The sequence below is a fragment of the Hoplias malabaricus genome, chromosome 2 (genome assembly GCF_029633855.1).
Source record: "Hoplias malabaricus isolate fHopMal1 chromosome 2, fHopMal1.hap1, whole genome shotgun sequence".
Classification (NCBI taxonomy): Eukaryota; Metazoa; Chordata; class Actinopteri; order Characiformes; family Erythrinidae; genus Hoplias; species Hoplias malabaricus.
The window spans coordinates 8955250-8979139 of record NC_089801.1 but is presented as its reverse complement, the minus strand read 5'-3'; the positions used below and the strand labels follow the sequence as shown (position 1 = coordinate 8979139).

General features: G+C 38.5%; 1 protein-coding gene across 3 annotated transcripts in view; it reads left to right on the top strand.

Annotated features, from left to right (window-relative positions):
* LOC136679203 (serine/threonine-protein kinase MARK1-like) overlaps positions 1–23890 on the top strand; it is a 50096-nt gene that overhangs the window by 10549 nt on the left and 15657 nt on the right. For all 3 annotated transcript variants that reach the window (XR_010796534.1, XM_066657598.1, XM_066657608.1), the window contains exons 2-7: positions 1730–1933; positions 7720–7773; positions 21165–21213; positions 21585–21650; positions 21939–22009; positions 23664–23720. Coding sequence is in view for 2 of the 3 variants with exons in the window: in XM_066657598.1 (XP_066513695.1) it covers positions 1730–1933; positions 7720–7773; positions 21165–21213; positions 21585–21650; positions 21939–22009; positions 23664–23720 (501 nt within the window). In the remaining variant the exon portion in view is untranslated. The remainder of the gene's footprint in view (positions 1–1729; positions 1934–7719; positions 7774–21164; positions 21214–21584; positions 21651–21938; positions 22010–23663; positions 23721–23890) is intronic.

Genomic DNA, 23890 nt, shown 5'->3' with positions numbered 1-23890 from the left:
TGATCACAGTTAATGATAACAGAGGGCAGCACTGTGACTGCAGGTAGTGTCACTGCCACACAGCTCTAGGATCTTGGGGTCAAGGGTTCAGTCCCTGCCTGTGGTAACTGTCTGTGGGTATGTTGATTGGTTGTGTGAATTTATCAGCAGGTGTGAATGTGATGCCCTGTGATGGACTTGTATCCTCTCCAGTGTGTATTCCTTCCTTGCACCCAGTGATTCCAGGTAGACTCCGGACCCAGAAGCAACCCTGATCAGGACGAAGCAGTTACAGAAAATGAGTAAATGTATAAATATAGCAGAGAAGATATTACCAGTGGGTTGCCAGGTTTGGAGTTGTGATTAATTGTTTTTATGAATATTAAATGTGTTGATGTGAATATGGATGTTCTAAAAAGGGCCTAATTTTCCCACAAGCCATTCACGCACATGCTTTGTACATGGCTGTACCTCTCAGAGTATACACAGCTAGCACTCTGTTATAATCAGTATCTACTCTCTAAACTCTGTTATGTAATGAATCCTGTTATAGTGTTTGGTTTTCCCATTTGATGGTATTTGCCACATGTGTTAGGAGGAGTCAAAATACACTTGAAATATTCTGAACCGGCTCACAGCCAGGACACTTGCGCTGAGGTATATAAAGACTACTACAGTAATGTATGAATGTCTTTGTTTGTTTATTTGTATTTTGCCTAAGTTAGGTCTGTGTCTAAGGTATCATGTTGCGAAAGAGCCAAAGGAACTGAACACCATTGTCCCTTCACTACACAGTTCTGATTGGCAAAGAGGGTTTCAGGCTAAAACAGCACTCACTGGATCACATTTCCAAATCCAAAGCCTACCCAGTGTCCACATTCATGTTGGAAGGAAAATCCCAGCTGTGAATCACCACTCTTAGAGGAGGTTCACCCACTTTCTTTTAGTTCATAATTCAGACAAATTAAATTTAAAACAATGGCATGTTTTTTTCCAGACAAGCTGATGAAAGTATATGAAATCACTCAATGTTAAGGAAAAAATCATTATTATTTTGCTTTAATACAAATTAGTCCGCCATTTAAAGCCCCAACAAGAAAGATATCAATTCAAACAATGAAATATGAAACTTTAATGTAGTTCATTACAAAATTTCCACCTGCAAAACTCAGCTGTCAATCTCTAGAGTATTGTTCATGAGTGAAGTCAAAATTGAGTGGTTCAAACATTTTTTGTCTAATGTAATTTTAAAAAAATATTCTATATCGTCCCTGTCCAGTTAAAAACATGTACCTTCCAAAATAGTAATTTTACAGGAGAAGAAAAAACCTTAAAGTTAAATGGAAGTCTGTGTAAGCATTTTTGAAGCATTTCTATTGGTCTATTCACGTAGTGTGAATGACTTCTGCTGTGTTCAAATGATGTAGTAAAGAAAAAATGGACAAAAATGGAGATACATATTTCTGATTGGAAAGCGATGGTATATTCAAATAATTTAATTTGTTGGAGCTAGGTTTCACAAAACCAGAATGTTAATCCTTTGATCAAAAATATTTTGTGAATATTTGTGATTTGTTTATGTGCTACCGAGTAGAAAAGCTGAGTGAACATCCTGTATGAGTGGTGATTGCATTATTTTTGCCAGAAGTTGTAAGATCAGCTCATGTGAAACTGCGTCCGTCTGCAATACACCCATGACTAAGCAGTCTTTCTCCAGGTCCTAACCATGTTACTTCACTGTTCCTGCCAGCACACATCCCTCGATGGTTTTCCGGAAGCACCTGCACCACCCGCCAAATCCGCCAGCCGGCAAAGCCTCCCACGGTGCAGAAACTCACTGAGCTCCAGCGTGGACGAACACCCTCATGTCGGCAGCTACCGTCTGCTGAAGACCATTGGGAAGGGTAACTTCGCCAAAGTCAAGCTGGCGCGACATGTCCTCACAGGGCGAGAGGTGAGTTTTTTCCCATCCCTCATTCCCTCCTCATCCTCTGCCTTGAGGCAGAGCAGTCAAATTTGGTATGCTGAAGAAGATCTGTGTGGGTGGGGTAAATGAATGACATGCACTGATGCATTCTTGCATTGTAAAAAAGGTCAGTCTGGGATTGTCTCTATGAAATTCAGTGTTGTTATATTGCCTTTACTAGGGTTAGTAACCCTACCTTATAATGACAAGTGAAGAGGAGGTACCCACAGGTAAGTCAATGACCACGAGTTCTATGTAGAGGTGGTCCTACATCTCTAAACCCTCTCATCCTTACCCAAACTGGTTTTAATGGCTTCTAATGAGGTGGATTGTTTCTACAAAGCTGTGATTCAATATGCTGTTCATCACTCTTCAACAAATTATCATATAGGTAAATATATTTTTGTGATACATTTAAGTATAGTTAAGTCAGATAAACATCAGTACTGGCTTATATGACCTGACACTGTACCATGACCTTATCTTGCTCCTAATGTCAAAGAGGCTTCTGATTACAATATTGATCAGTTTTTGGATTGTTTTTTTACATGCAAATGTGGTGACCACATTAGCTTCAATGATTTTTCCTTTTGTTTACCGAAACCTTGTACAAAAACAAAGAATATATGCATGAGGTTCAAGTTTTACTTTAAATATTGTATTTTATTTTATTTTATTTTATAATATTGTCTCTTAATAATTCTGAGAACAAGATCATGGAAAAAATATAATTTGCATTTTATTATAAATCCAGCATCCCCCCCTTTCCTTCACAACAATGCACTTCTCACATGCAGCAGAGGTATCCTTCAAATCCATGAGGTGGTTCCTTTAATCAGGGATCGTAGTTCATACGTTCATTCGTACATTCTATTGCCATTCTGTGTTTTATTTGTACATTCTATTGCCATTCTGTGTTTTAAGCTGCATTAACTCCATCATATTCTGCATTGATCGTCTGGGTTGCATTCTATTGTTGTTACAGAAGCAGTGCTTACTTTTTACCAGCACCTTATTTGCATGTTCAGTTCCACGTTAAATGCGTAAACCCGTTGCACTGGCTGGTTAATGCAGCTAATGCAGCAAATAAGTTAAAGGTTTTTGCATGTTTGTACTCTCTTTTGGTTGAACCAAATTTTGGTCCTTAGGTCCAGACCATGGTCTGAGGTAGCTTTCAGACATGCTATTCTGGTACTGACAAGTAAAAAGGTTTGGACCAAACATGTTAGGTGTGAAAGCATCATGAAAAAACTGAGAACTACTTGTTTAGACTACTCTATTCACCTCTCATTCGGAGTGTGCTAATTCCTTGGTGACCTTCGTTTTTCTCCCCAGACTCTAGAGCACATCTAATAGCTCTGTGCAGATGATGTGCTTTCCTCTGTCTGTGAAGGGGTATCAGTATATGCGCCATGTGTTCCTGCATCCATGAATAATGCAGCACAACATGCACGTTGCCCTTCTGTCGCACGAAGGTTAAATTATTTAGTTTGAAATACATTAACTCTGATGCACGTAGATATACTGTATGGCTGGATCTGATAAAATAGCACTTATGTAATGGTCTAGTATCTGTGGTCGTAAGTGGGAGAGAGAGGCTTCACTGTTTTGTTTAGGCCTCTTTTTTCATCCCGTTCTTTTCCTTTGAGAGTTGATTCAAAAGCATAGTGAGCAGCATTTTGTGAGCAGTGGTCAGACTCAGATTGTGGACATGAAGGCTCTTTATCCCACTGCCCTCCCCACCCCCAGACTCTGCTCTTCTGCTCCTGCTTGTTATGAGCTCTGCTGCTGTAGGCTGGAGCCACAGAGAGGAAGCAAGCTCTGTTGTCTGTTCACCTGCCCACCTAAGAGGAGCTGAAAATAGCAGCCACCTGCGCACATCGTGCCTCTCATTCTCTTTCCCTCCCTCAATCACACACTCCCTCTCTCTCTCTTTCTCTCTCTCTCTCTCTCTCTCTCTCTCTCTATCCCTCTTTTTCTCTGCATTTCTCACACACTTTCTACTCATTTCTTAGTATTTCTCCTTAGCTTATCTCATCTGTTTCAAACAAAGTCTCTCTCTCTCTTTCTCTCAAATCAATCTGTCTCTTTAACTCAGTCTATCTCTTTCATAGACAGCCACTCTCTCTTGCTGTCTCGCCTATATGTACAGCCCCCTCACACCCACACACAAAACTCTGCCTACAAACAGCTCATCACCAGCCTGACATCAGCCCCCACATTCGAGGAAGGAGCCCGTCATATAACCACTTAGATCTTTCAGTCAAATAATCAGAACATTGAGGCTTGTCTTAAATATAGGCTGCAGTAAGGCTGGGTGATATTATAACATATTTATATATTGCTTCACAATAAGTGTTTTTTTTTTTTGAGGAATTTTTATTTTGTTGGTAATTTTTCTTTAAAAATGACAAAAATTGCAATTTCATTTTATGTAATTTATGAATTTTTTTATTGGCCTATTTACCATAGACAGTTGAGGTTAGACAGTCAAGCTGAGGTTAGTGAAGACCCTCAGCGTCCATGGCTGAAGTGCCCTCAAGGAAGGCACCTTACCCCCAAATGCTTTCTGTGTGCTGAGGTGGCTGCCGGCCCCTTATCGTGTTTGTGTTCACTACCATTTATCACTAATATGTCTGTGTTCACTGCCATGTATGGGAAAAATGTGGAGTCCAGATTTCTTGAGTTTGAATTTATTAAATTATAAATGAGAAGTGACATATTCAAATTATGTAAATAAAATTAAATAATGGGGATACAAGGTTCTGTTCCAGCAGGTATGTTTCTTGTGATTGCATCAACTTTCTAAGAAATTGTGAAATGTGAAATCCCATTTGTTTTGGAGTATTTTCTTATTACTGAGTACATCTCATTGAGCAAACAGTTCCCCTCAATCCAAATAACCTCCTCACATAGCCTTAATGTTTTTACCATTATACCAAGCTGCTATAAAATCATATCTGATAAACAAAGGAAAATAAAACAACAAAATAATGACACATCACAAATTTCTGTTAGTGACTCAGCAGAATCATTCTAGAGTGACTCAGTATACTATTTTACTAAATGGTGTAAAGGCATTCTGAGGTCTAATCAGTCCTTGCTAGATTATATTGGTCAAATAGCTAAGAAACAGGCTCCAAGTAATAAATGGGTTTAAAGCTTGTAGCATCCAAATGAGGTGTAATCTTACCTGAATATCTGTTACAATCTTCAAATATCTGCCTTCAGAATGATAAGATGGTATGAAATGCAAATATTGACAATATCTCAGCTTGTTGGCATCATTAAACTGACTGCATTTGACACTTAGCTTACATTTTCTGATTCTGAACACAGTATGGTCTGAAAATCATACCAATACACATCACAGCTTGTGAGAAGTGTGTCTCACATCACAGCTTGTGAGAAGTGTGTCTCACATCACATGTCCTTCAGTACTTCACTAGTGATATTACACATACATCTGAGACCTCCATTAAGGCTGAAATCTCCTTTCCTTCTTTTTTTTAGTTCTAACATTTGTGTTTCCTGCACTTTAGAGGTTGAGCTTGCATCACTTGTTCCTTGTGAATCACCTGCTTTAGGGGTTTATTCTTCAAGTGACCCTAAAGCAGTTTTCAGTTTATTTGTGCTGGCAGTGCATGCCTTCAGGTGCATGCCGAATAGGAAACTTCAGATTTTTTGATCTAGTTAAATGTGGTTGGGTGGACAATTTGTACCAAAATGGGACACTAATGTCTTGCTCTTAAATGACCCTTATGCAACATCTTACTTGTTTTTTATTTGTTCTCACTGAGATTCTCTTCTAACATCTCTTTGGGTTTATGTGCCAAAAACAGGTATTGATATTTGCACAACCGTTTTCTAACCTCTCTTTTTTCCTTATGAATTAAAAGGCCCAGATTTTTTACTGACACTTGTTAGTGACCTCTGGAATATATTGTTCTTTGTGCCAAACTCCAGGCAGAAACACACCTTGTCACTTAATTGTGTATATGTAGGGCTAAATTGCTGTAAATTGAATTGTGCTATATTTGCAGTGGTTTGTCTATACATTACAAAAGTAGTCGGGAAAATATCCTATTTTATGAATTCCATTCTCATTGATGTCTCAGCTATCTATGCCCAGAGATTTAAGATAATACAGTTGGCTCCTACTTCTCTGGATGTGTAGGTTGGCCCTCTTTCTCACCTCGAATAATCACCACAGTGCAGTATCTCATTTTGCAGAATTGGACTGTTAGTTCTGTCTTCCAAACATGATGAAATGTCATTAGTGACAATGCGAAAAGATTAATTTGTTGTTATCATGTCTTTGAACCAAGTATGTGCTGGCCTTCTCCATCACAGATTGGTAACATTGTATGATAGGGAAGCTCATTCTAATGGGTTGAACTGACAATGACTAAAATAAGTTTTTCCTCTTCTGTACGTGCCCTTTTTACTGATTCCCCACTTCATTTTGTGCCAACGACAACAGATCTGGACTGCAGGCAGTCCATTCATTCTTCCTATGAAGCCAAACATTTGTAGCATAATATAAAATGAGGCCCGGCATTGTCTTGCTGCAGTAAACATGGGCAAAATGTGGTACTTCATATTTCCATATAGTTTTCATATCTCTGTGCTTTAGGCATGGAATTCTGATTTTAACCCAATCAACTCTAACCCCGCATTTTGCGGGGTAGTAACACACCTTATATAACCAGCTTTGTAAGTCTTGAATGTCTGAATGCGTCTGTGAGCTCCATATACCGTTAGAAAGCGCAGATCCTACCGTTTCTAAAAATAGCGCTCTCATCGCGGTGCTGTGAAGCCTCTGGGAGTAATCCAGTGTGAAAAAACACCTAAAAACCAAGGTGCTCCTTCAAAATTTGTGTGTCATATTCGTCATGAAATGGTGTAATTATACTCGCTATAATCAAAAAAGAAGACGGCGTTTACTTTCAGTTTCGTTTTGACTCAAATGATGTCATCTCACGCTGTCTCTGGGCAGAAAACTATGAGTCATCAGCAAAAACATATTCCTATTATTGATTTATAGGTTTTCAAGGTTTTTTTTTTTGTTTCACATCAAATAATAATGCATTAGATTAACAAATATAAACTAAAAAGCTGAAATACATCTTCATTGTGTATTTTTATCTTTAATAGCTATATGCATAGGGTTCATTAAAAAGGCAAACAAGTTGAAGTGAATTAATTGAACCTGACTTCTTTGAAATTCATCAATTCATTACATTTTCTAGAGTATTAACAAATCACATATTCTTACAGTTAAAACACTGTCATCTATCCTATTCAAGTATACCATAAAATGATGTCATATTTTATAAATCAAGAATAACAAATTAAAACAAAAAACATAGATATGGGGAATTTGGGGTTACAGAATATTCATAAAATCCACTGAGGGTAATTTGCAGGATTTAATGGATTTCTGCCAGCTGTTTAAAGATACACTAGGTAAGACTTTTTTTTTGCTTCTGGGCTCCCCCTGGAGTTGCAGAGTGTAATTCACTTTTACAGCACTGCCCTGAAATTGAGGAGGGGGTGGGTTCCTACCCACCTCCAATTGTGCAGTTCCTGAAGTGGAGAGCCCAGAGCAATAACAACAGATGCTCTCTTCTCCGTATTACAAGTCAGAGAGCTATTAAAATTATTTTGAAGCTGTAATTTTAAGGCAAAAATTACAGTTGGGTTCATCGTTCCTTATTTAACATTAAGCATAAGACAGAAGACTATAACATTCATCTCTATTTTCCACACAGGTGGCTGTCAAGATAATAGACAAAACCCAGCTGAATCCTACTAGTCTACAAAAGGTAAGTCTTCCCTGTTGTTCAACTGTTTTGAAAAATGATTGTTTAATTTTGAGTTCTTATCCTGTCAGTCCCTACTATGAGTGACTAAGCTCAATTTAGGTTCTTAAAAATAATGTTTTTCTGCTCAGTCACAAATCACCATTAGTATTAAATGAGAAATTACAAAAATATTAAATCATTTAATGTCGAGACCATTAAGGTTGAACTGAAGTGTAGAATCGAAATATCAAGTGTTTTCCCTGCTGAGTATCTGAAATGTTGCAATTTGCTCCCCATGTCACAGAACAGCTGGATATCATGTTTCATTATCTCTAAGTGGATATTTTTTTTTGTTTGTGTTATGTTCAAGGGGACTGGCTGGTTTTTCCCTCTGGTGTCCCCTATTTCACAAATGTATCACAGTCCTTGCTGCTTTTAGTGTAAGAAAGTATACAAATAATTAAAGTAATACATTTTAATAAATAATTAGATTCAGTTATGATATATATTTCTGAATGAACCAGATTATAACTCATTCACTCAGGTGCAATATAAAGATTCTGTGCCAGAGAGCACTTGTAGCACTCAGGGTTATCTGGTCTCACTAAGTGAGAAAAAACTGGTGATACTGACATGAAATTCTCACCAGATGTCGGTAACAATCTGGCCTATTCTTCCAAACAAACACTCTTCAAATCCTGAAGTTTCCTTGATCTCCTTCTGTGAACTCTGAGATTTAGTTCTTTCCATAGATTTCACTTGGATTCAGATCAGGTGAATGGCTGGGCCATTTTAGCAGCTTTATTTTCTTTCTCTGAAACCAATTGAGAGTTTCCTTGTTTGTAGGTTTGGGATCATTGTCTTGCTGAAATTTCCACCCTTGTTTCATTTCCAACCTGGTAGATGGCAGCAGATTTTTATCTGAAGATTGTCTCAGTATATTTGTCCATTTATCCTTCTTTCAATTATATAAAGAGTGCCATGCTGAAAAGCAGCCCCACAGCCTGATGTGCCCACCTCCAAACTTCACTGTTGGTATGGGGTTTTTGGAGTGATATGCCGTGCCTTTTCACCTCCAAACATGGTGTGTATTGTGGCATCCAAAGAGTTCAGTTTTGATCTCATCTGATCAGACCATATTCTCTCAGTATTTCACAGGCTTGTCTACGTAAATGTTGTTGAGCAAACTTTAAACGCGCTTCAACATGTATTTTTCTTCAGTATTGGAGTCTTGTGTGGTGAGCGTGCATACAGGCCATGGCGGTTGAGTGCATTACGTAAAGTTTTCTTTGAAAGAGTTGTACCTGCTGTTTCCAGGTCTTTCTGTAGATATGGAAAAGTGGTTCTTGGCTCTTCTATAATTCTTTTCACTCCTCTGTCTGAAATCTTGCGGGGAGCACCTGGTCGTGGCCGGTTTATGGTGAAATAATTTTCTTTTCACTTCTGGATTATGGCCAATTTTTCTGTAACCAAAGCCATCAGTATATTTTGCAACAATAAAGTTGCAAAGGTCTTGAGAGGCCATCAGCTGAACCAGCTAAAATTAATTTGCACTAAGTGGCAGGATTGCTTTCTAATTACTGATAGATTTCAGCTGGTGTCTTTTTCTGCATTTTAAAACTTTTCCCAATTTTTCTGTAAATAGTGTTTGTATTATTAATACAGAAACACTACAAAAATGACCTCTCTGAAATAATGCCAACGTTTAGCATGCAAGTAGTTTTGGCTTTGATATTTTACTGCATTACTCATCCTTTAGAAGAAGACCAGGTTTTGTTGAGAATATCATGCAGCTTGTCATTTCTAGTGTTTCACTTCCAAGACTCTTGAGGTTGAGGCTGCTAAAAATAGCCAGGCCAGCCCATCAATTACTAAGCCATGAGAGAAAGCAACAAAGGGATAGATACACTGGGAGTTAGAAGATGATTGTTTTTTTCCTGATTAACTCTCCAAGAGCCTTGCTCATTAGTTTGAAATTTACTATGGCAAAAAGAAATATTCCATAATATATGACAAATTCTATTAATATTTCAAAAATAAAATTGTGCAGAAGACATCCAGCAAAAGATACTATTACCAGTTCCAGGAAAAAATAGTTGTCTGTCAATTCAAATGCAGCTTGTCATCAGTGGCATGTAGTTTCTAGCAGTCATTTTTTATATCAAAACTACCAAAAATGGCTGAATATTCAGTTTTAATTGTAACAATGTTGCCCTAGCAGCAAGAAATTGTACTTAATAACATGGAGCTTGCAAACTACCCATAGAGGAGTTTAGTTATTTCGGATTGGCCATATTCTGTAACACAGTGATTCTCAAACCTTTTCTATCATTCCCCACCTCAGATGAAAGGGAATTTCCACACCTCTCCTGTCCCATAACATCCCCCAAACAATGGTAATAATATACACATGCAGGTTTACAATTTTTCTAATTTAAGTAACATCAACTTCTATCTAGGCGGCACGGTGGCACAGCAGGTAGTGTCGCAGTCACACAGCTCCAGGGGCCTGGAGGTTGTGGGTTCGATTCCAGCTCCGAGTGACTGTCTGTGAGGAGTTGGTGTGTTCTCCCCGTGTCTGCGTGGGTTTCCTCCGGGTGCTCCGGTTTCCTCCCACAGTCCAAAAACACACGTTGGCAGGTGGATTGGCGACTCGAAAGTGTCCGTAGGTGTGAGTGTGTGTGTGTGTCTGTGTTGCCCTGTGAAGGACTGGCATCCCCTCCAGGGTGTCTTCCCGCCTTGTGCCTGATGATTCCAGGTAGGCTCTGGACCCCCGCGACCCTAAATTGGATAAGCAGTTACAGATAATGGATGGATGGATCAACTTCTATCTCTAAATTAGTAGGTTAACATTATAACACCAGATACAACATTAATGTCAATGCTCAAACATTTAAAAATACAGAAAGGTGGCCTACTAAGTAAACTGTGCTTCAGTTTCTCACTTTTCAATCTGTGCAAAAATGAGCAAAGGCAGGTGCAAGGGCATAGAAGAGAGTTTGATACTGGTGGGGGAAATCTTTGCTGGCTCAAAGCCCACCCCATACCCAAAATTAGATAGCTATAAGCTGATTCCTATGTATATAAGACAGTAAAATACTGCAATTATAATGATGTGGAACATCATTTGGTTAATGTTATAGAGTGAGGCTGTGTCCCAAACAGCACACTATGGAACTTTACATACTGCACTACAGAAACACTGCTAAGGGTGGTAGGTGTATTTTTTTCTCCATAATATTCAGTGCAGAAGTGTGCAGTTTGGGACACAGCCAGAGACTAAGGTTAACTTGCTGCATGTTTAGAGCGCTTTCTCATAACCTGAACACAGCTAATATTAAAGTTGACTAACTCTCAGATCCTCCTCTGTTGCCCTAATGGTTATATACAAGCCAGTTTTACAACTGTAATTATCCGTCATTGTTATCTGTTGTGCTCTTGTTACTGACCTCAAGCCCAGAGCTGGTAAAAACTAACTTTATAAACCAGACTCTGACGGTGAATCTGAGGCCAGTGAAGCTGATGATTGGAACAACTTTATATTTTAACAGGCGCCTTAACGAAGGCTGAAAGAAGACCCATCGTGTCTGACTCGCTGCCAGTGGCACATTTTCAAAACAAATATTTGCAAATAAAAGCATATTAAAAATAAAAGCACATATATTGGTTCCAGGCAAGCTATAGTTTTTCTGGTTTCCTATCTAATGTTCTTTTAGTATGTTTATGGGCTATTAATGAATCCATTGAGTGGGTGCTTTTTCTGAGTAAGCTTTATAGGCAAAACAGAAAGGCATTAATAAAGACAGGCTCATTAATAAAGAATTGCTTATTTTTTTAGATTCCTTGCGCCCCACCTGCAATACCTACACGCCCCACATTTTGAGAAACACTGCTGTAACATTACAGCAACAAATTACTGTCTGACAGTCACAATATATTCAGAGTACAAACTTCAAAGCAGAAAAATAGGACAGCCTGTTCTTCAAATAACAGACTTGAACCTCAGTATAAACTTACAGTTTTCAATAATTGCAATCATGTTTGTCAGAATATGAAAAATGTCCAGTACTTGGGACATGCTGATTCAATTAATAGTTTTCCTTGTTCTGGCTCCTGTAATAAATCAGTAGCTAATTACCAACCCCCTTGTGGTGGATCAGGTATGTAGAGCATGGAACTGTACAAGGTAGTCAACTGTGTAATAATATGTGTGACTATAAATCACACACATTCACATCACTGCCATGGATATGTTAATAGAATGCATTAGCTAAACCTTGGATCCCCTTCTTAGTCAAATAATGCCTTAATGATGGCATAATAACAACAATTATCTTTTCAAATGCCTGCCTTCCTCTACAGCTTGCTATTTTAATGAATGAGTCTGTGGAGCATTATAGAAGGCTTGCTGTAAGAAGGAAATAGAAAGCCAGCTGTGGCATGACTGGAGGATCATAGTGCACCAAAGGCAGGTTCAGTTCCGGAAAGAGAAAATGCTATTCAAAATAGAATTGAAGCCATGGACACTGTTGTACATGGTGTTGTACTTAAAGACTCCACAATTACTTTTATAAGCTGATTCATTTGCTGTGATTTATTAGTCCAGATATCATTTGTTTATTTATTCGTGCCTCATCCAAATATTCATCCATTTATTAATTTCTTTCCTTCTTCTCAGTTAAGTAGGTTGAACTGGGAAGTTTGAATGTATTATGTATTGTGGGAGTGAAGAGACAGCACTGTCCTCCTCCCTCAATCCATGGCTGAGGTGCCCTTGAGCACAGCACAGAACCCACAACTGCTCCCAGGGCGCCGGGGATGGCTGTTTGTTCACAGCGTCTAGTGCACTATTGTGTGTGTGTGTGTGTGTGTGTGTTTTCACTACCAAAGATGGGTTAAATGTGGAAGAAACATTTCACTGTACGTTGTACAATGACAAATAATTGCACATTTAATTGAATTTCGTTTTGAAATCTGATGTCTGCGGTTTGTTTCTAGCAGACTCTGGTGTAAGTATGGAAGCCGTATGGGGGGCTACATGATTGGTTCATTTTGTAACATAACTGTTTCTACTAATTACATTATTTTCTTTTTCCATGCCAAATAAAACCACACTTTCATAGGACTGAAGCGAGGTTACTGTAATAAGATCACCTTTGTGGATTTAGTGGGTGTATTGAAAGCATGGAGAAAATCATGCAAAAATCTGCACCCGGGGCTTGAAAAAACTCTAGTATGAAAATGCCCTAAATGTTGTTACTTATCAAACTATGATTTAAATAAGTCAGCAGGTCTGTAATGAGATAATATTATGACTATTGCATTTGCTGCTATCTTCAGATCTCACAATAAAGACCAGTAGCCGTTAGTGAATCAGGGACAAACAGGATCACAGCTATCTGATCTCAGCTGTCTGATCTCAACCCTGAGGATGTGAGTCAGAGTTTGGCAAGGGACCTCAGGTGAGGCCATTAATTCACAGGTCAGTCAAGAAGAAACAACTTTGCAAAAGCCTCCACCCCTCAGCAGATAGAGCAACAAGGCTGGGCTCATCATTCTGGACAAAAAAACACTATTGTGGCTAAATGTGAGTCATCGCTGTGCATTGTTCTCTCATCTCCTGGGCCCACACTCTTTGAACCTGTCTTACAGTTCTCTGAGTCATGAGAGGGATGATGACCTGGCAATTGGTTCTTAAGACCTACAAAGACAGACACAAAATTCCAGACTATTTCAGATATCAGAGATCACTATTGGTTGCATTTGTATGGATTTTTATGAAGAATAAATTAATTAATTTGGCTACATAACAACGAGAATGTTGCATTGATGTGGGAAGGAAACAGAAACACAAGAATGGTTCAGTGTGTGTTATTTAGCGTCACTTAGATTATGTAAATACAGGAAGTTAACAATTTATGTACTTTGCAAGCATCTTCCACAGTGTAATTGAAAGAAAATTCTGTTAATGTTTCTATATTTCCACATAGTTAAATCATTGAAAGTATTGATATGGAGTCTGTCACCTTAGGAGTTACAGCCTCTACTTTTCTAGAAAATCATCACAAATATTTTGATTACATTCGATTTGATTTACATTGTTGAGAAAGTGACTTCACGTTGAACAGACCTACAGACATGGTTTGGAATTAATTGAAAGCGATTTATGTATATGAACTCCCATTCAAGTTCAAAAGTTTTTCTTTTTTCTGTAAAGCTAACATTCTGGTGAGTCAAGATTTGATATGAACAGCAATAACTGAACTTGTAGTTTATTTTAACAATTACCTGTAGGGATCGACATATGAACAACTTACACAGCTATTTGTTTCAAGAAGGCCACTTGTGTTATAATAGCTAAAATGGAGACATCAAGATAGTAATGCCTTTTGCATCAGAGCCTCCCCCATTTGCCCTCGACTCACTTATTGATTTTCTATAGCTGAAAAGCCTGATCTCACTTGTGTGCTGCATACCAATCCCTGCATTTCCCCTCCAACTCTAGTGTGAAAGCATTGGCCACATCACAGAATATTAATCATGAGTGCCACAAATAGCCTGCTGTCCCAGAAATGTTAATCATGTTTTCTTTAAAAGCCTTGTATGAATGACTCTGGATGAATCCGGATGCATATCTGCTAGCAGTCGCTCATTGTCTCTAAGTTGACACAACTCAGAAGCTCAGCTTTTTTAGAAGACTGCTGGCTCATGGCTTCAGGTGAAGGTTAAAGTGAAGAGTAAATGATGGGGGGATGAGGGATATTGACCTTAGTGGTATTCATAAGGTTGTGAGAGGGCATAAAGAAGGTATGTAAAACTTGAGGTGATAGGAAATTGACTTCATGAGTTAAGGTAAGGTTAAGCATTCACTTACACTTTATTCATTTCATTTTACCTCATTGCAGAGAGGTGATTTTTGGTGCCGTAGTGAAATCCGACTGGATGCAGTTCAACGATCAATAGTTGATGCAGTTTTTTTCATGTCATTAAAGAAACACGTACATGGCATGCATTGAAATGGGATGAGTGCAACGGGACGCATACCATACTATTTATTTCTAGAAGTGGCATGTCGGTTTTCAGTAGTTAATGGCTTTTTTTCTAGCTAAAATTACCCCTTCTGGGTTGTTGAAGCTTTCTATCCTATTTTTACTTATGTTAAACAAATAACTGTGTGTGTGTGTGTGTGTGTGTGTGTGTGTGTGTCTGTGTCTGTATGTGTGTGTCTGTGTGTGTGTGTGTGTGTGTGTGTGTGTATGTGTGTTTGTAGTCACATAAAACCCTAGATCTACCATATGGCCCCTTTGGGCGATGTGCACATCACCTGGCAGAAGATCAGTTACTGCACTCAGAGCCCTAACACCACATTTCCAACCAGTGTTTGGTCCCCAGCAAAAAGCTTTCAATAAGCTTTAAATAAATGCAAATCAGACTTTTACACTCCTGTATAAAAGTTACACGGGCCAGTTTATTTAATACCTAAATAGCCTTTATACGAGATTTTTAGGAACTATTTTTTAAGACACAGTATATGTTTTATATTCAAAAGGTTCTAGACACATATTCCATCAACATTTCTTCTGAACTGAAATGTATTAATAGGCACCACTTTACTACAGGATCTGTCTTTTCTCTTCAGGGAAGTCTGTAGACCATAAGTTGGGAATATATTAAGAAGATTTGATGGCACTCAGCCGCATTACACTGGAGTGGTTAGATAATGATCCTTGATGGTTAGATGAGGACCCCCATATCCAACTCTTACCACAGGTACTGAATAGTGCACCATCACTCCACAGAAGGCAGTTCCACTACTCCACTGCCCAGTTAAGGGGCATTTTTACTTCTCTGGCTGACACTTGGCATTGGACGTTGAACAGAGATTTTTGGCTCATGATTCAGAACATCAAGTTTGATTTCATTTTCTTCTATGGGGATTATAAACACTGCATACGACTACAGCTGAACGTCTATGCCCACAGTGGTGTAACTTACAATAGCTGAATTCACTTATTATAGCTGTATTAATGAAGTTGATGTAAATGTAGAATAGGGTTTCCCACTGGTTTCTTAAAATATGCAGATCAGACATCTCATTCTTAGCCTGAAGAGATCATTTACCACCAGTGCAGGTATAAATAAATTTTTAAAGATCAGAGGTTCTTATTATTTGCTTTCTCTCCTGTGTTCAGAGCTCTGTATGTCTGAGTTAGAAAAAAGCAATATTTCCCCATTCTCATCCCCATGAGGTTTTGGAAATTCAGTGCTGGACTGCCACTTTGTTGTGCTCAAATCCCTCGCTGGGGCTTTAATTCTGTACGCAGCAGAGAATAATGATGAAATCCTGTCATAATATGCCCAGGTAGTGGAGGTCAGACAAGACCAGAATGAGAATGTGGAAAAAAACCTTGAGGAAGTGTGAGCATATGTGATCGTCTCTTGGTGTGTCCTATGTGCTATACACCTATTTTTCCTTTGCATTTTGTACATGTTGATTTTATACAATATAATATTTCATATAATAATATACTCACATGCATCATTGAATAGTAATAGGAATCTTAAAATAGACTTTTATCACTCAAGCGGAATGGCCTAGTCTTAAGGCCAGATGCATTCTTTTGTACCACATTACCATGGTGATTTAGCTTTTGCCTCAGATTCTGAATCTGAGGGACGAAGGTAGCCAGGAAACAGGCATCATAGCTGCAGCAGTGCTTGTCACTTGCTTGACCTGAGCAGAAGCAGTGAATTTCTTTCCTCTATATGAACCAGCATGCTTCTGAAGAAGAGCTCCAACATCTAGAGTCTCTACTTTAAAGGAATAATCACCGTCTAGCATGTTCACAGCCTTGTCTGAGGCGCACTGATGTTTTTAGGAATATTGTTCTAAAAATAGTCTCCTGTCTCCCACAGAGCTTCACACCACCAAAGGCCTGCCGCTTTCCAGTGCTCGCCTCCCACTGTGATGGTGCCTCCAAACACAATGCAAGCTTTTGCAAACTACAACATGTGTTTGAGAAAATGCTGGCCCAATGCTCCACAGGATCAATGCTGGGGGGCTTTGTGCCATAGCCGACAACTGGCATGGGGCATGCCTGATGTCACACTGCACTGGGCGTGTAGTGTGGTTAATCCAGAGCCATTCCTTCTGTTAAATCATAGTGGATCAGGTTGCATTTTCAAAACCATAAATAGTTGAAATTGAGAGAAAGACAAACTTTTCTGCCTGAAGTTAGAACCACGCCTGCTTTCAGTTTAAGTAAGTGGCTGAAAGCCACCCGAGGGGAGCATGCTCCTCTAATAGCTGCAGTTTTGCCCTTCTTGCGCCTGTCATTCTCTATTAGCCCATAAAAAGCCACAGGCACGGGCCTTTGGTGTTCTTATTAGAGTGGGATGTTGGCTCTGGGTAACAGTGTCTGTTAAACAATATAAATGGCTGTATAAGCACTTTCCCACTGTTTTCTTTATTGAGAAAAGCTGATGTTTATAAGACGAGGAAGCAACAGAGAAAGAATGGAACAGAGTAGAATTAATTATAACTAAGATCATCACATCTCTGCAGCATTGGTCTGCATCCTTGTCCATTCTCTCTCTCTCTCTCTCTCTCTCTCTCTCTCTCTCTCTCTCTCTCTCTCTCTCTGAATTGATCATATTCTTTCCTAAAATAGTGAAATGTAAATGCCGATTGAAGATTGAGAACTGAAGTTTGATCATGGATTGTGTCACTGTCCCATTGCATATGGACATATAGACAGTTTCTCTCTCTCTCTCTCTCTCTCTCTCTCTCTCTCTCTCTCTCTCTCCTTCCCTCCCTTCCTCTCTGCGTGTGTGTGTATTTATTATCATCATCAAAGCCCTGAATCTAACGAATGAACCTGCTGAGCCAGGTCAGAAATATCCTCTGAAGTTTGTTTGAAATGTTTAGTGACATTTCATTAATTAAGAGGAATTTGGATGGCTAGGTGCTCTTGGTTAGCTGTATGTAGGTCACTGGCACAGATTTGTGTGTGTGTGTGTGTGTGTGTGTGTGTGTGTGTGTTTGCATGTGTATAAGAGAGAGACAGTGAGATGTTTGTGCACACTATCTGTTTATCATGGTTGACCTCTTTTTATTTCCCACTCATTGTGTATGTTCATGAAGTGAATTGTACAAACGTTGTTTCTGTGACACATATAAAATAAAGGTCGAGTATGTTACTTGTGAATACATTCTAAAGTTTCTAGAGCGTGATGCTAAAGTTTTTATAGTATTTATGCAGCAGCCACAGAGTAGAAATGTATAGATAAACTTTGTTCTTATTAATCATAGCATTACTGGAATTGTAGTAATATTACAGTATTACACAGGAGTGGGCTAAACCTGAGCTGGTGAACTGGTGAACTGTGGTTGTAGGTAAAAGGCACATTTTGGAACTGGAGAAATAAAGTGCTTTGTTAGTCTTTGCTGAAATCCTATGACCGCTGATTGAATTTGAAGTCAGGTGTTGTTGTTTTTTGAAGTCACTAAAAACTGGTCTGGTATTTGCAGATTTGTGACTGAACCCTCGAAAGAAAGAAAATATATTTTTGTGATGGTGTGTATGTTGTAAGCAGGCTGACATTTACATGACTCATTGCACTATACATAGATTTGTATACTGTAGTCTTGTGTGTGTTTGTAGGTGTGCCTGTATGCATTCTATAGTTTGTCATCTCTTCGGTTATTTATTAAATTTACATTTTATTGCAAGGAACGCACCTATTCAGAAATTCTGTTCATGTTTATTGGATTCTAATTTATCTACCAACTCCAGGAATATCTGCTCATTTATTGTCTCAAGAAATACAGTGCTTTCCTATAATAAAGCCAATTCAATGTGATTAATCTACGTATACCCATCCCTATACCCATGTTAAACTATATGATCTTTTATACTAACATCTTGTTAAGTTATTAAAAATAATTTCTGTCATCGCATGAACCAAATATGTGCAGCAATACTGATTCTAACACCAGATGCTCCTGTTTTCTGCTGCTCCAGTCAGTTAGCTAACATGTTAATTCTTAGATATGAGTGCAGTTAAGAGTGTGCTTGTGGGCTAGATGTACCAACCAGTAGGAAACATATATCACCTGAACATTGCATTAGTACTGAATTTGCTGCCTCAGGAGAAAACTCTGAAATGTCTTAATATATTTGTCAATTTCTATTAACAAATTCTATTTGTTGCACTTGTTATTGTGACATGATGGAACTGGCCCTAAGACTTTATCTTAACCAAAGGGGCTTGAATGATATTCGTAGATAGGTTAGTAGAGAATAGATCATATTGCACAGTGATGTCATTGCCATGGCGTGTGTGCATATATAGATGCCTTTGTTTAGTATCAGTAATGGAGTCGGCAAGTCTATACAGACACTCCAGCTGCTTTTTTTTGTTTTGTTTTTTTTTTTCTGATGAAATTTCACTCCTTATCTGTGTACTGCAGGAATAAGAGCCTGCATCCCACAGGATTTTGTACCTCCTTTGAGCCATGATCCTTGCATGTTCTGCCACTAATCCTGTTTTGCTGAGGAGTTGAACCTCCAGTCTTGAGTCTCCACACTTCAGCTCACTTAATGCTGGCTTCTTTCCTAGTTTTAGGCCAAGCTTGTTTTGGGCCAAACTCTGAGTCAGCTGTCTGTATATTCTGTAGTGAAATCAGAGCTTTTGCATCTGTCTTAAGGACACAGATTGCATAAGCATGCAAAGCATGTGCTTACATTTTTTTCCCTATTTAAACCCAACTTTTTTTTGATTGTTTGTTGTTGTCAATTCCAGCCCTTAGCTAGGACTCCCCCAGACCTGCAGTGCTGCCAGGATGGAATGGAGAAGTCTACCACATGTTTCCACTGAGAGTTATAAAGCTCAAACCCCACTTTTTAAGAACTGAGATCAATGCAAGATCATTGGAAAGGTCAACGTTGAAATATAATTGATTGATTTATTACTTAACTTCACAGACAGCTACATTGTGTGATATTGGTTTTGAGAAGAGGACAGTCATCCTACCTGCCTTGAATAGCTAAGGATAAAAATGGGTGACTCAGACAGATGTGCTACACTAGAGCAAAATTAGTTAACAAAATTGTAATAAAATATTTCAGAATAGTATAGACATTAAATAACCCATGCTTTTATGAAACCACATTCTTCAACCCACAATTTTCATCAGATAGTAAGAAAGAAATCTAAAGCTAGTGAGTTTCCTGTCACACACAATGGCAGTGTATCTTAAAAGAGACATGCTGACATGTGAAAACAAGTGCTTTTGGTCATGTCAATCAAAAGGACTTGCTGACAAAGCAGGTGGTTCCAGGCTACATTAAATAATGAAACCCACCAGTGGTCAGAAGTAAATTGGTTAAGAAAAGCTCTAATTTGTGACAATATCAGACATAGTTGCTAGATGCAATTTCCAATCCGTGTCATGGATAGGATTCTAGTATGTTTTCCGTTGTGATTTTTAGGGGAAAGAACAAGTTTCTGACGGTAAACCCTTTCTCATATTTAATCTGAAATATGGTCACTTCTCCATGTGCAAACATGAACAGTACAAGAAATGTAACTGTTATGTGATTAGGACACTGTTTCCTTTGGACTACAGCACCTCTCATAATTTAGAAATATTAACAACACCAGCAGCCTCTGGAGTGTTGACAGATAGGATGAATGTATTTCTATGACTACATTTGTAATAGTTTTTTATGGTCTTTGTTTGGTTCAAGAAATGTTTACAGCAAAGATATTCTTCCCGCTCCGGGTGACTGTCTGTGAGGAGTTGGTGTGTTCTCCCCGTGTCCGCGTGGGTTTCCTCCGGGTGCTCCGGTTTCCGCCCACAGTCCAAAAACACACGTTGCAGGTGGATTGGCGACTCGAAAGTGTCCGTAGGTGTGAATGTGTGTGTGTCTGTGTTGCCCTGTGAAGGACTGGCGTCCCCTCCAGGGTGTATTCCCGCCTTGCGCCCAATGATTCCAGGTAGGCTCTGGACCCCCCGCGACCCTAAATTGGATAAGCGGTTACAGATAATGGATGGATGGATATTCTTACAGCTTTTCTTGTTCTTCAAATAATTGACATACTTGAATATCAAAATATTAGTGTATGTAAATGTATATTTGGGCATGTGTTTGTGCTATGGTCAGGATGTGAAATATATGTTTTGGGGAGGAGTTTCAGATTTTTTTTTCCAGTTAATAGATGACTCTCTTGTTTCCCTAACAAACGATACAGTTTGAATTGTCATATCATGAAGGATCTTGTATTTTATATTCAAAGTCCTAGAGGTAGTATTTATATGAAATATTCTTGCCAAATAGAATTATTTACACTGATTATTTGTCTGCTCAGAATTGGCAGCAGTAGTAATTTATTGTTTGCTTTAACAGCTTTTCAGAGAAGTCAGAATAATGAAGATCCTTAATCATCCCAATATAGGTATGTAACTGTGTATTAAAATGCAAGACTTTAAAATGCAAGTGCTTTGATTATTGTTTGCTAGTAACTGCCATTACTTCTCATTTTATGGATTCCATATTTTTTTACTCACATCTATTAAACCATATACGTATTCTACAGTTGGGTTGGCTTGGCCATCCAGAAACAATGCACAGACCTTTTCAAACATACTTTTATTTCTAAATAACCAAGTTTTGTGGGAAGTGCCACTTTCTTGCTGAGTATGTTCATTTTAATTATGTGTTGTCATGATGTATTTGTCTTTAAAGATATTATTGATCGGTTTTTAATGTATATTTACACCAAGTTCTCAGTGTCTATTTAATCTATGTTTCTCCCAATATTTGCAGTGAAGTTATTTGAAGTAATTGAAACGGAGAAGACACTTTATTTAATTATGGAATACGCCAGCGGGGGTGAGTACTTATACGTGTTTTCTTCATAAATAAGCTAGAAGTACACTGCAGAGACTCAGTAGACAGATTTAAAAATAATTAAGACTTTATTGCAAGTAATTATAGAATATCTCTGTTGGCATTGTCCTTCATGAAAGTTTCCGAGGATGCGAAGGGCATCTGCTGTTTTCAAATGATGTGGAAAATTAAAAAGATAAATGGAGATACATGTATTGTTTACAAATGAAAATATAGTTTCTCTTCTTGAAAATCAACACAAATTTCCTGGCTAACTGACTCTTTTCATAGGTGAGGTGTTTGACTACCTGGTGGCTCATGGCAGGATGAAAGAGAAGGAGGCCAGAGCAAAGTTTCGGCAGGTAAATTTACCCAATTAGTCCTTGGTTATATTTATACATTTTTCATTCATTGTCTACCTGCAAATTCCATAAAAATCACTACACACAGTTTATGATTAACAGCAGCATGGAACTGCTGTACTGCCTTATCGCTTTAGACTGACATCTTGTGGTGTTATAGCAAATGTGCACTTATTTAAAAAGGTCTAAGTGGTCATTTACATCTGTTATTCTTTATTTTATTACTGGTGTGTAGCATCCATGTTTATTTGTTAGCACCATATCAGCAGACTAGTGAAGCATAACTTTAGCCATTGCTACTGCTTCTTTTTGAGTTCTGGTGCTTGTGACTCAGAGGAAATGTGAGTCAGCGCGTGTGACTGGCATGTAGACAAGAGCTGTGTGTGAACCTGCTGCTGACAAGCAACGTCTTGGCCTGATTAGAGTTAATAAGGACAGTGAATCAGAGAGCTGGGCTAGTGTGTGTGTGTGGGTGTGTGTGTGTATGTGTGTGTGTGTGTGTCGGCGTGTGTGTATCCTCCACACATTGCCTCCCTCACACTCTGGTGCTGCACATCTGCTGCACTGCGTAGAGCAGCATCTGATATCTCTGACTCTCCCTGACTAACCTTATCAATGCAGTTTTCCCAGCTTTTGGTTTTGAATGCTAACAAGCTCTTACATTATCTCACACTTAAACATTTAATGTTTTTTTAGGTTTTAACTCAATCGTGGACATTTATTTGAAGAGTACAGTTAGTCCTCTACATACAAACAAGTTCTATCCCAAGAGCTTGTTCACAAGTTCAGTTAGTCCAACAGAGTTAGTTAGCCCAGACATCCATTATTGATTACAGTTAACCTTTGGCATATAGCATGGAGGGCAATATGTAACACCTAATGTTGATGCCACTGGCTCAAGTTCATGGTGAGATTCACCTTTATTCACACTCTTGAAGTGATTTCAGGGTAGTGGCTCTCTACGTCATAGATAAGCCAATAACCAAAACAAGAACAATTAAACAAGACTTTGTATAATTTACCTCACCTTGGGCCCTTGACTGTCACCATGTTAAAGGCAATTGTATTACTGTATTAGCTCAAGTGAAGTTTACTAGATGGAGGGACTGAGTGAACACAAGCACGAAATTCAGCAACAGATCCTGTCCAGAACTCATTCTGCCTTACCTCTTAAACTCCAAAAAAGGCAGACAAAGCGGTCTCTGTTTGATTTGTTGGGTATTGGGTTACAAAGTATGGCATGTGTTATATTGCTGATATAGCTTCATCATTTAACTCTTCTAGCTAGCTTAACAACACAATGACAAGCAGTATAACATGGCTCTGAACCAAAGTTTATTGCTAGACAAAGCAATTATTCCTTTTCTGTAAGTTATGTTCAAATATATTACATTGTGGACACAGCACATTTGCCTGGTTAGTTTCTCCTGTGGCTAGCCTAGGAAGAAAGAAGAAGAACTGGGGTCCTGTTAAGAACTTTGGAACATGATTATTTGAACATAGAAGTATTTGGTGTTATATATAAAAGCACCTAATGAAATGGAGCTTTAACTCATTCACACACTCACTTGTTCACCTACACATGTTTTACACAGTGCTCCACTAGGAATACTATTCTGTGCTTTGCATCACTGACCCTGTGTCCTTGTTTCAGATTGTATCTGCAGTGCAGTACTGCCATCAGAAGAAAATTGTACACAGGGATCTCAAGGTTAGTTTTTTGTTGATTTTTGATATATGTTACCAGTTATGTCATTCCAAACAGGTAGTTTTTTATTCTGTATATTTGAAGCTTGTAAAGTTACTTTTCTACAAGCACTAGCTAGTACTGCAATTTTTTCTTTAGTAGCTAGCTGTTTCAATTTGAGCCACAATGAAACA